The sequence below is a fragment of the Strigops habroptila genome, chromosome 3, assembly GCF_004027225.2.
Source record: "Strigops habroptila isolate Jane chromosome 3, bStrHab1.2.pri, whole genome shotgun sequence".
Classification (NCBI taxonomy): Eukaryota; Metazoa; Chordata; class Aves; order Psittaciformes; family Psittacidae; genus Strigops; species Strigops habroptila.
In genome coordinates, this window is record NC_044279.2 from 7,384,748 (window position 1) to 7,400,911 (window position 16,164).

Consider the following 16,164-nt stretch of genomic DNA (forward strand, 5'->3'; position numbering starts at 1 on the left):
GGCAAATCTTGTCCCAGATGCACAGGGGTCCTGAGCAGATCCCTAAGCTAAATCACAGCAGCCCACTGCTCTGGGGGGCCCCTTCAGAGCCAAAATGAGAATAAAAGTTAAGGAGTTAGCTCGTCAGAAATGGACCTGGGAGCACCAGGTATCACAACTGCAACTCTGCACTGGACACAGACTGAGACCAAGGGCCTGGGAAACACGGAGGAGCTCCAGCTTTGGCCTTAAACCACTGTGACCATGAGGAAGTCACTGTCCCAGTGTAAGACTCCATCTCCTCTCTGCTGTATCCTGAGGCTGTAAGTGATGTGGGGCAGTGACTGCCTCACACTGCACTGCAGGATCTTCACCAGCCAGTGTGACAACTGTGGCAGCCACAACAGATTTTCCTTGTAGCCTTGCTCCAAACCCAGGGGAGACATGCCAGTTTCAGCAGACTCCTCATGGTGCTGACAGCCCCTTCAGTGAGGAGGAGTGAGATGGAGAGAGGAAACGACTACAAGTAATTTCCAGGAAAAAAGGACTGAGAAGAGTAGGGAAGTGGGGGCAAACATTTGGTCCTACCCTTGTGATTACGAGTCACGCAGGGTATTTATAGCCTGGAAATCTACTGTGGCCACTTAATCATTTGCACTTATTCTCTCCAGCACGCAGGCTGTACCACGATAACCCATCATTGTTGTGGCTGTGTGCTGATAATCTCTGGCACAATGGGAGGAAATTCAAAGGTTGGGATGGAGCCAGGGGCTCTGCCCAGTGGGACAGGCAGTGAATGCCCCCTCCAGTCCAGTGGGACAGGGCTGGGCTACCTCTGCCAGCTGGGATGAGGGAAAGGGCTTTTGGAGCAGAAGGTGACTGTGGAAGCAATCCAGGGTCTCCCATTCCATGGTATCTGTCTGGAATCTCTGCCAGATGTCTTCTCTCTATACTTCCTGGCAGCTGTGGTGGAAGGCACACAGCAAACCCCACAGCTCTCCTTAGCATTTTGGGGAGAGCTCTGTCCTCACAGCTGGTAGGACATAAAGGGCAGGTCTGAACATAGGGATCTGGAGGGAGCCACGCTCGCCTGGCCCACGAGCAGCACTGAAACAGAGGTTCAGACAGTCCTGCACAGGCGTCCAGGTAGACAGATCCACCTATTCAGGACTGAAGAAATGACTCTCCTGGTGAATGAACTCTGCATGGGCCTAGTCACTACTGCAGTTCTGCTGAGTCTACCAGCCCCATGCTCAGACAGAAGGGATTTGAGCTGGGAGCAGAAAACATGCAGCAATAAAAGCATGGGCAGCTCCCAGTGTGGGATATCCATCCACATAACCATGAGAGGCTCTGAAGCTTTCCTGGGCCTGATTTTCTGCTGGCTTTCATCTGGCTACTGCTCTCTCTGGGTGTGAGAGAAGCAGACCCCCATGCTTCTTTCCAGGAAACCAAAAAGTCAGTGTATCAACATGAAAACAGGATTACTACCAAGTAGCTCTCACAAACTTAGGAATGGTGCCCAGGAGGCTTCGGTCTTGAAAAGACCTAAAGAACTTCCTTGGGGTACTTAACGTTATTTACTTTCCAGCAGGAGAGCTGGAAAAAATGCCAAACAAATAAAGAGCTCTGACAACCTGACACCGCTCTGGGAGCTCTCAGCTACTGCAACTCCCTGAGCGATGGGAGGCACAGACGGTGGATTGTATACTTTGTCAGGAAGACTGAGGAGCAGAAAGGCATCTCTGTTTGCAGGCAAGGCAAGGAATTGCACAGCAGGCTGCTCTGGAGCTCTGTAAACACTGCACATTTTAACCCCTTGCTGGATATTTTCCAAGCAGGAAAGAGTGGGTTTTAAGAGACGTGAAGGATATAGTGGTGCAAAGCTGATCTGCTACACCAGTGTGGGCTCAGTTTTAAAGCATTGGTGTTCTTAGGCGGACTCTTCCCTTGTCAAGCATGAGAGGGTTATTCTCTGCTGTTACACATCTCAACACAATCAGTTTTGATAACTTGATGTGATGCTTAACAGAAGGCATTTAATTGACTGGAACTGTTAATTACAGGGATACCAGCAACCTTGCCTTCCTGAAGAGCTGCTTACCTGAGCAGCTTCAAGCTCTTTGCAACCTATCAAGCTTTGCTCGTGAAGTGACATTTAGCACTGTTTTACACACAGCTTGCCTGGTTCAGTCTGACATAAGAGTATCAAAGAGATACAACGTCCTGACTCCTCTTCTCTGGTCCTTCTCTTCTCCTTCTTTGTATCAACATCTTTTGGGTTTCTTTCAGAGATTATGTCTTCCTCATACAGGAAGGTGCTCTAAGCCAGAAATAGAAACCTCTAGGTCCTTGCACTAGTTTGGTAGAGAGTGCTAGGGAAGAGCTCTTTGAAGCCTGGGACACCAGCCAAATTCCAGCAATAGAGAAGCAAAGCAGATGTGTACTCTGTGAAGAAGCCACCCTGCCCCAACGCTGCTGAGGGCCATCACCAATTCCCAGCTTCAGCTTCCCTAGGGTCTGCACTGGCTGGCTGGGAGCTCCTTCCCAAACACATCTGCCTAGGGATGAGCTGGGTGCCTAGGGATGATTATGGTAGGAACTGTGAAGACAGACCAGGTCTCAGCTGGAAAGCGAGAGGTTGGAGATGACATCCTGGGGCCAAAGAGGAAATGAGTGGTGGTAATGAGAGAAGGGGAGGCTGCTGCCTGTGCTGTTTGTGGAGCAATGTGCTGAGAGACAGACGCCTGGATAGACAGAAAGGCTAAAGGGAAGTGACTTTCATTTCTGCAGTGCAGGTCCCCATTACACCATGGCCATGGCCCTTCCCACCATACTCTCTCCAGTTACAGGGTAAAGGACCTACCTGATGACAGAAGACTCCCGCTGCTGCCGCTGATAATTTTGCCTTTACTCCCCATGTTGGCCAGCTTTGAGGTCTTGAGAGTTCCAGTTTCGGTCAGGTCAATCGCAATCTCGCTCAGGCTTCTCGCAGCATGAATCTTGGACTGGACATGGACACAGGAGTTAGTAACGAGCTATTAAAAAGTGTTTATTTAAAGCTCACAGAAGGAAAAAGTTCCTTTTGCTGTGGCAGGAAACAGGCCTCCAGAGCAAACTTGGATTCTTTTACAAGAATAGAAGCAATCTGGCACGGTATTCACTGCTGCACTTTTTACATTCTTAAGTGGGTACAATTCTGGCATTGTTTCCTGCTGTTTATTTTCTCTGCTTTGCCACGCACGTTTTTCCCTCTGAAACAAACCAGGTATGGATTCACTGTGTTACCACATACAATAAGAAACCTTCCGAAATGCCAACCTGCAAAGACCAAAGGCTAAAGACCATCTCTAGCATCTAAAGGAAGCCAGGAGGGGCCTTTCCAAATCTGCTTTGGACCAAGACACAGTGGGGACATGACTTAAAGGGGCTGTCATGAGAAGATGGAAGAAAATACTCGCAAGAAAACACATTCAGGTTATGGTCCAGACCAACAAGCCGCCCCTACTATGAGGACCTCTTCAAGCATTAACATTACTCCAGTAAGAAACAAGAACCAGTCCCAGCTCAGTAACTGGTCACACTAGGGCACCATCTATCTTCAGTCGATCCTCCTGACAGCCTCTAGCAGGTGCTTAACATGGACAAAAGGACCAAGAACACTGATCAAAATTGCTGGGGATGGCTCTTCAGTTATATCCCTAGCACTGCTGGGAAGAACCCTACATGTGAGGCTGTCCTGGGTGGCCACATGTATTTTTCAGTCCTTTTTCTGACCAGTACAGCCTTAGGATCACCTTAAAATAGCAATTCTCTCCAGTCCTCTACCTCATTTCTCACTGGGGTCATCTTCAAGCACTTCAATTCTGAACTAACGCTTACGCTCTGAGCTCTATTTTACGTATTGCTGGTTGAATTTGCTTCAGGTAACAAGCCATGCTAACAAGGAGGGAATTGACAGCCAGGAAGAAGCTCACTGTAACATGGCACACAAAAATGACTGCTATTTCATCTCCAGCCTGGAAATTAGCTTCTTATTCGCTGACCCCCATGTGAGCTCCTCAGTCACAAATGCAAGGAGCTTAGAGCCCAACCCACTGTCCAAATCTTGCAAGCCCTGTGCTGCTGAGCTTCAATCGCCCTGGCCTCACAGGACCACGGTCAGGCAGTTCTGATTTCCCAGAACCCAGAAAGCTGCTGGCACTTTGTGCCAAAGCTGCACAAAGGCTTCTGTTCAGGAAGGTGGTGAAGCCCCAGTTCAGGATCACCTCTGCACCCTCTCAGGGCCAGAAGAGACTCTCAGCTCTAGTCACACAGTTCATCATGACAGTGCTTACAAATCAGAAGCTGACTGACGTCCACATACCAGAGTGTGATCTGTTCCCACTGGAACTAACATGAGATGGGACTATAAGGAACACTTGCCATGATGGGATTTTCAGTGTTTCACATCTTCAGGAAGCAGGAGTCATTTTAACAAGAACTAAGGCTGAACTGATGGCTGAATGCTCACCAAGCTGAGTTTTGCTCTTAGCTCTGCTACTGATCTGCTGTGGGGCTTTGGGTAAGACACTTAAGGTTAAGTTCTTAGTGATCCCCTGCCTGTTTGCACATCACTGAAGTAACAAGGCAAGTAAAATGTCCCTCTGTTGCACACTGTATTTTTAAGATGAATTTAAGACTGCAAATGAAGACAGCACTGGCAGAACCTCATACTGAAAACACCCTCAGAAGTATTATCATCATTTAATACTCTTGGGTATCTATACACGCCATCATCACCATTCAGAGGCACCCAAGTGCCTCAGTGCTTATTTCCACAACAACCCCAAGAACAGGGTGTGTGCACTCACTGATTTGAGTGCAGCAGCTTAACTACTTGCCAAGATGTCAGAGCAGATCAGACAACCAGTACTGATCCTCTTAAACTAATGCTACAACCAGTTAGTTAGACACTTCTCATTTCCAACTGCTCCTACGCAAAATCAGCCCCAGGAGAAGGATGGCACTCTTTTAGCTTCTTGGATCTGATGTTTCTGGTCAGAAACAAGGTCTGTGAAATACATTCTCCAAATAACTCTGGAAGGTTAGTGCTCGGTGAAGAGGAAAGTCACTGCTTTTTATCACGAGATTTCCTGCTACTGAACTCTCGATAAGGAGCCTGAGCATGAACTGCTGTCTTGCTGCAATGCCAGATCTTTGGAATCAACAAGTCTTCAGAGTGCTGCTGTCCTGCTGATTTATCCCCTGCAGATGATAAATGTAGGGTTATGCATACCTTGGATAACCCCAGGAACAGCCATAACTGATCAAACCCAGTATCTGCCTAACCCAGTATACTGAGTCCTTGCAGCGGATGTCTAGGAAAGGTGCAAATCTCAAGTCTGGATAGACAGATCCTGCAAGGCAGTGGTTTTTCTGTATTTGTAGGGTAGTTACAGCAAGAAACCCTGTAGTTTGTTTCCATTCATATTCAGACTGCAAATTACAGCACGCTCTGGCCCTACCTGTTTGACCAGGCATCAGCTAAAGTGCTGAGCGAAGGCAATGCAGCTCCTGTGGTCCTGGCTGATGAGCCAAGCCAGCAGTGCCTGGAAGTGTGCCCAACGTAGGGCAGATGAAAACATAATATAACACCAAAGCCTGGCATCCCTGGTGCCAGGAGGGAGGAAAAGACAAACTGAAAGAGAGCAGATAGGGGATCGGCAGGGCAGAGTGAGATTCCCCCACAGAGCATACAATCCAAAGAGAAGACTGCACGGAAACCTTATTGTGGCCTTTCAGTACTTAAAAGGGGCCTATAAGAAAGAGAGACTTTTTAGCAGGACCTGTTGCAATAGGATGAGGGGCGATGGTTTTAAACTAAAAGGGGAGATTCAGGCTGAGATGTGAGGAAGAAATTACTTACAATGAGGGTGGTAAAACACCAGCACAGGTTGCCCAGAGAGATGATGGATGCACCATCCCTGGAGACATTCAAGGCTAGGCTGAATGTGGTTCTGGGCAACCTGATCTAGTTGAAGATGTCCCTGCTCATTGCAGGGGGGTTGGACCAGATGAGCTTTAAAGGTCCCTTCCAACCCAGACTGTTCTATGGTTCTATGAGGAGGTTTTAGACCTAACTGCAGTTGTGCTAACAGTGCCCTGCACTGAACAGCGGGGATGGAGCGTCTCCTGAAAGGAATGGGGTTAACTTTCCCTGCTGCTCAGTCCCTGCTGCCTCTGCTCCCTACAGCAATGCCAATCAGCGTCGGGTGGTCTTGTGCTTTGGACAGCCGCTCATCAGAGGCAGGAATCAGACCAACAGTTCATTTCATACAGGCCACTGAGCAGCAGCCAGCACAAGGCCTGGGCTAGACTCTGTACTGAGAGCACAAGAGTGGAAAGCTAGATTACATCCCATTAGCGCTCCCTCGGGCCCTGCAGTCCCTCCAGGCTCAGAACCTTTCAAGCACTTAGCACAGACCTGCCAAGTCTCATTTCCATGGAGGGAGACTGGCTCATTCATGAGTCATTTCAAAGCATGGGGCCAAACTGATCCCCAGTGTTGTTCTGACAGGGTCAGAGGGTGAAGACAAATCCATCAGCGAAATGCAAGAGTAGATGGACACTGGGGATGAATTTATCCCTCTTGCCTGCAGTGATGGGGCTTTGCTGCAGGTGATTTTTTTTAAACCCTTGGCCTATTTACTACTGGTTCATTCAGCCAAAAAGCCTCGTGCTTGGAGGAACGTGATGCTGGAAATTCCCACAAAATGGGACTTCTCAGGGCTCCTATGTTTGATTGACTCAGTGCAGTCAATGGAGCAAAGACGTGCCTTGAAGTTCTGCTGCATCTCTCTTCTGGAAAAAAAGGGAAGCTGACAGCTCTGCACACTGACATGCTCACTGTGGGCATCTTTTCAGTCTCCACATTATGCTTTGATTGCAGGGAGAGACAGATCAGCAGGGAGGAGATGCTGGGAACTGGGTGAGCTGGCAGGAGTTCAATGGGGAGCGGGGCTGCAAAACAGGCTGGGACTTCAACTCCTTGCAAAATGGCCAAAATCCAGGCAAACCTGGTTTTATTTCCTTCTAAAATCACATGAAGGGGGTTGTCCAGTGGAGCTGTGCAGAAGGTTCAGATCCAGCTGGTGCCCAGTTATGTGAGGAGCACAGAGTTCAAGCTTACTTCATCACTGTGTTGTATCTCCTGCCATCTAATCTCCATCCCTGGAGTGAAGGGTCAGCTGCAGTGAGCCCCAGTGGGCTTTTTCTTCTAAGTTTGTTTTTATTTTTCTTTCTTTTGTCAAAACTGTATGAAATGGCAAGTTTGGACATAAAAGAAAGGAATATGTAAGTTTTGCTTTGAAGTTGGGGATTCGACTGAAGTGGGGGCTGAGATTTAAGGGGATGCAAACCCATGCGACCTGAAACTCAAATAAATGTTTGTCTTAAGCCCTTGAGAGCTGAAATGAAGACATTTCACAACACTCCACTCTGTTTTATGGTTTTCAAAAGCAAAGCACACATGAGTACAGTGTCCTGGAGTGACCAGCAGGATGAGCTGATCAATTAAAACTGATGGATCTATCAATCTGGAGACTGTCATGTCAAAGACAAGGACAACAGAGTAAAATACCAGCTTCTTTAAGAGAAAGGGACACAAGTATTTTGTAGGCCTTCATTTCAAAGCCTCAGCATGACCACTGGCATTATTGTGACAAAGCACACTGACATGGTCACAGACGTGACAGGTTGACAAATGGGGGCTGGTAGATGGTGCTGTCTGTAGGAGTGTGAGAGAGGGGAGATCAGATTGAAACACAATCTGCCAACAACAAAAGAAGCCACTGATGGGAAGTCCTGGGCATTTAAGAGACCCAGTTTCTTACCAAAGAAGTGGGAGGAAGAGGGAATCTCCTTTTGTTTGTGGGTTGCTTGTGACCTAAATACCTTGCAGCTAGATCAGCAAATCCAGCTGGCTAAAAGCAAGGAAAAACATAAAGTTCTGTTTGTTTGCTGAGGTGGTTTTGGTGAGAGCACAACAGAGAGGGCTGCGCACTGCCCTGGTGCAGAGGAGGGGGACGGGAAAGTGATACTTGGTGTAGGATGTATTTTGCCCATAGTCACAGCTGGCACTTAGGGGTGGGAAGTTAGCTATGCCCTTAAATTCAATACAGCTCACAGCAACTATGATGAATCCTGTTTTTTTTGCACTAGATGGGACATGGCCAAACTGAGTGTAACCATGTGTGCTGCCCAAGGCATCCAAAAGTTGTATCCACTCTACAATAAAGTCACAGAGATCGTGATGGGGAAAGCAATGTCAGAAGGTTTAGAGTGAGCTGGACTAATAGCACACTGATGGCCCTTCACATAGTTTTAGTAAGCCAATTCAATCCATTTAACTGGCAGAAAAATAACGCAGCAAAGAAAACCAGGAGTTTTTCTGCCAGTTTCGTGGGCTAAACTGGCTCATGAAGGGACCTGATGTGGCCAGGGGCTGTGTGAAGGAGGGAGCAGCCCCTGTCTGAAAATGCAGACAGCACTTTCAGCAATAGCATGATGTTAAGACTGCTTCAAGAATTTGGAGGACCCTGCATGGTCCCACCAGGGATGGGGAGTAATGCAGGCAGCTGTATAAGAAAGTGCTCACTCAATACAGACTCTATATTGAAAAGTTAAAACACCAGCATGCTCATGTGGAGAGGGGTGTCTGCATGAGAAGTCTCTCTTCTGCCTCAAAGTGATCTCAAAATCATCAAAGCAATCTCCTGCTGTTCTGGGTATGCCTAAAGTTACTGCTGATGAAAAGAATTAGAGGAAGAACACACACTCCTCTGGTTTCAAGGTGGTTTCTTTTGTGTATTGAGCTGCCCTTTGTGCAGCACCAGATTGAGACAGTTTCTTTTAAGGCCAGGATGTCAATATCCTGGCCCCCTTCTGTTGTGAGATTCTATGTGGAGACAGAAATAATATCCCTAGCCCTCATTTCTAGGAAAATACAATAGTAGAAAGCAAGGGATAGATTCAGGAACAGGTATGGAGTATGAAGCTATTTTAAACTCAGTTATTGGAAGCTGCCCAGCTTTATGACAGATTTCAAGAACCAGAAGACATGTGGAAACCATCCGGACAGGGACGCAACCCTATATGCTTGTAAACTTTGTCTCCCTCATTTTGACCACAGTTCAGTACAACCTTTCCCTCAATCCTTACTTCCATAGACATGAATTTGATACAAATTCTCCCAATCTGGCCAAAGCTAGTAGATTATTTGAGTCAATCTGCCTTGTTTTTGATCTCAAGTGGACAGCGAGGGCAGGAAAGGAGCCACCATCTGGACTTGACCTTGCTGGGTCTGGGGGGAGTGAGAAGGACTCACCCATCACAGTATGCACTTCCCACCTCCACCATGCTTACCTTGCTTTGCTTTCTGTCCAGGTAGAACTGATGTTGACTAATGGCCATAGCCCAGATAGACTTTATTAGTGCTGGACAGGCGTACCACGTATGCACAGCAATGCCACTATGCCCGAAAGTCCTCCTGGTCACAGATGCCCTGGAGAGGAGAAAAGAATGAACCGGGGTTATAACAACGTTTCTTCAGATTGTTTCCTATAGCAGAACCTACCATAAGCCTCATAGTAAGAGCTGCTGTCTTTACTGTGCACACCCTTATGCTAATGGGAAAAAAATGCTTAGAGAACAGCAATAAAGAGCCAATCAGCCAGGAAAGCATTTACCCTAAATAACTCCTCAAGTTAGCAAGCTCCAGAGGACTAATAGTAAAGATCATCCAGTTTGTCCAGTTCAGACTGTATTCCTGGCTTTGGCTGAGCTGATGCTCACCTGCTCCGTGTCCCAGGGGAGTCACCAAAGCCAAAGCAAGTGTGCATCCTCTGTGTCTCATCAAACACTGAGACACCCGAGGCCAAGTCCTCACACCCTCCACTACTTCTGGCTTTGGAATGTGGGAGAAGCTCTTAAAATACCTTTATTTCCTCAGTTGTAAACAGATGTAACAGGACTTGCCAAGGTGTAATGGGAAAGGGGAGTTGTGAGGCTTGGAGAGGGCTGCCTCGTGCCCTGGAGAGAAGAATGTGACTCAGCAATTAGCTGAGTGAATATAAACCCAGGAAAAACGAGAACTAAATGTTTCCTCTCCATGACTTCCAATTGTCCTCAAACATTAGCAAAAGGAATGGGTTAGGTTTCCCCATGCTTTCACAGCTGTACAAAACTGCTTGAGTACTCCCAACCCTCAGCTCCAGCCTCTGACACCATCACACACAGGATCACAGTGTTCTGGTTGCAGAATTCCTTCCACTGCAGGGATGTAGCACTGGCTGGAGCCAGTGAACAGAGCCCCAAATAAATGAGGTCCTCCTCTCTAGCCTATTAAGAGTCTTGTGGTGGAGTATAATTATGATGTGAGCATGGGTACAGAGGCTAGCTCGGAAACATGGCACTTATGTTATAGCCTTTCACACAGGGACATGGATGGTGAAGAGGGGCCAGTGCAGGATGTGTTATGGAGGGGGTGCCACAGTACATAGCCAGCAGCATTCTATGTGATGCAGATGTGGAGGTGACACAGCAGGACAGCCCAGGAGCTCTACTGTGGACTGCAAGGGATGGTCAACTCTTTTACCAGCACTTAGAAGTCCTCAAGCCTTGCTAAGGCAGTGGTTTCCCTCCTGTATGTGCACTGGCCACCTCTTCTCCGGTGCCTGTGGGCTACTGCCTTGTAGGTGAACATGGGGAGGCACACGGTCAAAGTAAGTTGTGACAGAGCCAAGAATGAAAGAAAAACAAAGCTCTGCAACAAAGTGGGAACTTCAGCCTGGGAGAGGGCTGACAGCTCTTGTGTCAGAGCCTTCTCAGTGCTGCAAAAGGCGTTACAGTCCAATTACAGAGCTCCAGACTGGAGTGAAACTTCCCTGAGAACACAGCCACAGCCAATGCAAACAAGGCCTGAAACCGCTGGGATCTCATGTTTCGGTGTTACCCCGTGCTGAGTCCTTTCCATGCGGCTGGAGCAGAAGACCTGGTCCCATTATGAGTAGTGTTGTTGTGAGAAAGCTCTGTACAGATGCAACAGGATGGCAACTGATGGTCCCAATGAGGGTGGGTGCTGGGCTGCCTCACCCTGTCACTGCACAGGGAATGAAGGCTGGGCAGTGCTCTCGCAGTTGAGGCTGGAAAGGGGATCCAACTCGGGATGCTTTATGTTGGTTTAAGGGACATAAACCACCACAGCCTTAGGCTTTAAGGCATTAAGGCACTTGGACATTGGCTAAAGCCTTAATTCTGTTGTCATCCTATTCAGTTCAAACTCGGTTACTCGTTTTGAACTCAGAGAAACATGCTCTGCAAGCCATTCATCTTCTCATCTTAAAAGCAGTGATTTCCAATTCTTTTTCCTTTCGGGATCTGTACATGCTTCCCATCAAAACTGCAGACCTGGTTAGAAAGCCTGCAGACTTAGCTGGTCAGAGCTGTGGACCTGCTTTTCATAGCTATCTTTTGGGGGACCTGTGAGAGATGGCCCATAGGTGTTCTTTTCCATGACTCCCCTCCATGCCCCTATAGAATTAACCCTGCTGATACCCCCTAAAACGTATCATTTCCCTCTTTTACGGGATAATCAACCACGATGAAAAGAGGTTAAATGGCTTGCTCAGGACAGGAAGCCACGGGCAGAGGCAGGGCTTAAAAACACACATTGTGCTGCCCAGCCCTGGCCACAACCACAGAGCAGTGCTTGCTCTGCTGTGACTGTGGCTTCGCTGACTCAGGCTCTGGTTTGGCTACACAAAGAGGAATGCAGAGAGAGCACTGTGTTGGCTACTGCTCCACCTCCCCGCGCCAAACAGCTCCTCGCAGGAGTCCATCCTGCTTGGCCAAGAGGCTACAACCTGAGCTGCGTTCCCACCACGCCACTGCAATGTGTCGCGCTGCTTTATAGCCAAAGCACCGGCTTGACCTGCATGGTGGTACTCTGTGGGTCCAAAAATCAGCCAAATTCATTTCCTTGTAGTGAGGAAGTGCCAGGCTGACAACCCGGGCCGGGGTTTTGTCCTCCTGATGTTGATTCGGAGAAACAACACAATGGAATGAAAAACGGAAGCTCTTCTGTGTCAGTAATTCCTATCATTTAAATATAAACAACACAGAAGAGGTTCCTCTGTGTGGTCACGTTTCATGCGTGACACTGAGTTCAAAGATCATCATGATTTTAACGTCTCAGAGCTATTTGCTTTCTTTCCCTTGCGATTATAACCATTTCCTTGCCATATAAGAGTCTTTCAATATCTAAAGGGGTAAATCTGGAGAAGGTCTTTTTACAAGGGCATGTAGGGACAGGACAAGGGGGAATGGCTTTAAACTGAAAGAGGGGAGATTTAGATTGGATATTAGGCAGAAGTTCTTCCCTGTGAGGGTGCTGAGGCGCTGGCACAGGGTGCCCAGAGAAGCTGTGGCTGCCCCATCCCTGGCAGTGTTCAAGGCCAGGTTGGACACAGGGGCTTGGAGCAACCTGCTCTAGTGGAAGGTGCCCCTGCCCATGGCAGGGGTTGGAACTGGATGAGCTTTAAGGTCCCTTCCAACCCAAACCAGTCTGGGATTCTATGATTGCTGCTCACAGCAAAGAGCCAGCCTGGCTGCCAGGGGGCTTTTTGCTGCTGGTGGCCTGCAGCATGCATTTCAGATGTTTGGAGGGGAAGGAGTGCAGCACCCCCAGCTCCTGTGGCTGGAAGATCTCCCAGCCTATTCTCAGCTTTGCTCTGCTACGTTTCATGCTACTATTTACATGCTTAATATTAAGCAGATGCCTCAAGGCTCTGTTGACCTGGAGCTGCACAATGATCCGAGCTGCTCTGCTCAGCTTTTGCTTTAACAAAATGCACCTATGGAGACAGGCATCGTTGGGCTGGCGTGTTGTGTTCATATCAGGGCAAATAAGCACAGAAACTGCATGCAAAATTGCCCTAATAAAACAAGATGCATTAGCAGACAGATAGGCATGGGAAACAGGTGAAACAGGCTCACAGCTGAGCGATTCACAGTCATTTTGCAAGCAGGACATTGCTTTTAGTGAGAACAACCTACAGAGCAATACACACACAGGTCACTGCAGTAACCACGAGCACACACAAGCAGAGGGTACAGAATGCACCCATTAAATGTAGCACAGTCACTGGAACTCACTCTCCCCCGCGTTAGGTTTGTAAAGGAAGGGACAAGAAAGGCTCCCGCGCCAAAAAGACTGATGGGCTTCCATCCAGCCAGCCGGTAAACCCCTGGTACCGTGCCATTCCTTTCAGCTGCACTACTGAATATTTATTTACAAGGAAACATGTGAGTACGAAATCTGGCGCCCGTCTCCAGGCTCCAAGTGCAACACGGGGACAAGGCAACTCCCCCCCTACATGGATGGGGGTGCCGGCAGCCAAAATAGTGGGAACGGGAAAACAAACACCGCTGGGAGCCCAGGGGAAACACATCCTGCAAAACACACACCCGAACCTGAACTGCCGCTGCGAGGAAGTGGCAGCCCCCGGCTGGTGCCCGCTGCTCCTTGGTTAAGGGTTTCCCGGCCACCGAGCGCACCAAGCCCCGGAGCGCGGCTCGGCACGGCAAAGCCCGGCTCGGAATGGCTCGGCACGGCTCAATTCGGCTATGCACGGCTCGACAGGGCTCATCCCGGCTCGGCACGGCTTAGACCGGCTCGGAAGAGTTCGGCACCGCTCAGCCCGGCTCGGAATGGCTCGGTACGGATCAGCCCGCCTCGGAATGGCTCAGCCCGGCTCGGCACGGCTTATCCCGGCTCGGCGCTCACCTGCGCGGGTCGTGCACCTCCACCGAGAACTTCTTCTCGCGGAAATAGAGGTTCTCCAGCTGCCTCCATTGGAAGATCTGCGGGGAGAACAAGAACGCGGTGAGGCGCCTCCGCGCAAGCCCTCGCCCAGCCCCGCTTCCTCCCGGCGCTGCTGCTGCTGCGCCGGCGACTCCCGGCTCCCTGCTCCGCTCCGCTCCGCCCCGGCCCGGCCCCGCGTCCCGCCCGTTCCCCCCCCCGCCACCTCCAGCAGCCCCACGGCGGGCGGCGCTGACCCGCCCGGTCCCGGTGCTGGGGGGGGGGACACACGGCGGAGGGCGCTCGTTTCACTTGGTAACACGAAGTACGGGTTGGACACATGCACGCGAAGGGAGAACCGGGATTCGGCTGCTTTTCCCTCCAGGAGCTGGGCTCTGGCACAGCAGCCTTGCCCTCGGGGCTGTGGGTGCGCAGAGGAGGGGTGAAGGTGGCCTGGCTGGGTGGGTGAGACCCCCTCGAGGTGAGCTGTGGTACCCAGCGCTGCTTTTGCCCCACAATCAATATAAAACTCGCAGGAGCAGGGTCAGTTCATCTATCGCAGGCGCTGGCAGGCTTGTGTTGGCGATGCCGGAGGCTCCAGCGTGCTCCGGGCAGTGTGAAACGCAGCAATAACAAAGGCATATTCCTGCCTCTGTTGTACAGGCTGCCCTGCTGGGGCATCGCAAAGCAGTGCGCAAAGCTGTCACCAAGGGGGGAAAATGAGACATGAAGCAGTCATAGAATCATAGAATGGGTTGGAAGGGACCTTAAGGCTCATTTGGTTCCAATCCCCTGCCATGGGAAGGAACACCTTCCACTAGAGCAGGTTGCTCCAAGCCCCTGTGTCCAACCTGGCCTTGAACACTGCCAGGGATGGGGCAGCCACAGCTTTTCTGGGCAGTGGGAGAAGTCAATTTACTCAGCCACGGCAGTGCAGTGCAAGTCTCCTGGGTGTTGGCTGTGTGCCCTCGCCCCAGCATCTGCATGGGCCACACTGAGGGTACACTCTGCCTGTACACTGAGGGTAGACTGAGTGTAGGTGCTACTGGGCAGCAGAATGTGCTCACACAGTCCCTAAACCCCCCACCTCTGCCATGACATAGCCCTCATCTCGCAGGCAGGAGGGAGGACTGGCCATAGAAGCAGCACAAAGGATGCAGTGTCAGCTCTGCAACCCACCGCACTGTCACTACAATGGACGGGTCCACCATCACCTCCTCTTTACAAATGAGCCAAAATCCCAAACTCTGGCTTCCAGGCTGCTCATCCACAGGGAGGAGGCAGCGTCCACTCCCTGGGCATCCCTCACTTTGGCTTCCCCCACTATCCCTAGCAAGCAGCAGAGCTCAGGCAGCATAACCTTGCTGCTGAGGAGCAGAGCCAGCAGAGCTTTCCTGATTTATACTCCTTCTCCCACTACAAGCGGCTTCTGTGGAGTTCCTGTCCTACCCCCAAGGAAAGCGCTGGCTCCTGCCACGCCGAGATAAGCCGTGTCAGTGCTCTGGAGATAAGTAAACAGGAGAAGTAATTTGATTTGCACTGATTAAGCTGCTGGTGGAGGTGAAATCTAGAGACTAAACCAAGCCATGGCAAGGACCCGCAATTTCCTCCTCGCTGATATCTGAAGGGGCAGCAAAACTGAAAATACTTGTGTTTGTAAAAGTTTCTAACCAATGTATTTATCATTTATTTACTTATTTCTTACTTTCTTTTCTTTCTGTAACAGGGTGTTTAGGAGGAAGGGTGAGATAAGGAGGGCACCAAACTGCTCCATACTCTGGGGCTGTCTGTGCTGCAGGGAGTAAGGGAGGAAGGGGACCAGGAGGGATGGGAAGCTTGAAGGCCTGGCTCACCATGCCCTCAGAGGATTATTTTATTCCTCCACTGGAAAAATTAATTGCTGCATAAAAGTTGTCATCACCAAAGGAAGCTCAGAAATACCCACTGTTTTACCCAAGGAGGGAGGACAGGCACAGCGTGAAAGGGTTAAGCCAGGAGCTGAGGTCTGAACCTGAAGTCTGCCTCCCCTGCAAGCCCCCAGCTTCAAAGGCACTACAAGGAAGTTTAGGGCCTAAACTCCCACTGACAACAACTGGGGTCAGGCCTGAGACTGTGATGTGGGCTGCCGAAAACCTCCCTCCACACTTCCAGATGCCCGTCCCGAGGCAGGGAGGATAACGCGGCTGCACGGCATGTGCAGAGGACGTGTCTGGAGGCGCTTGGACATGTGGAACACATCAGAGAGTAAAACCCCAGCAGATCACACCCTTCAGAAAGTATCTCTCTGTCCCCGGGTCCCCTGTTGTCATTTATGACTAAACTTTGGCGTGGTGCAGAAGGAATTT

General features: G+C 49.9%; 1 protein-coding gene across 6 annotated transcripts in view; it reads right to left on the bottom strand.

The window, feature by feature from the left end:
* Positions 1-16,164, bottom strand: part of FRMD4A (FERM domain containing 4A) — a 372,724-nt gene that overhangs the window by 27,443 nt on the left and 329,117 nt on the right. For all 6 annotated transcript variants that reach the window (XM_030478613.1, XM_030478614.1, XM_032919794.1 and 3 more), the window contains 3 exons: positions 13,805-13,881; positions 9,385-9,523; positions 2,846-2,987 (listed from right to left, as the gene is read on the bottom strand). In XM_030478613.1, the coding sequence (XP_030334473.1) occupies positions 2,846-2,987; positions 9,385-9,523; positions 13,805-13,881 (358 nt within the window). The remainder of the gene's footprint in view (positions 1-2,845; positions 2,988-9,384; positions 9,524-13,804; positions 13,882-16,164) is intronic.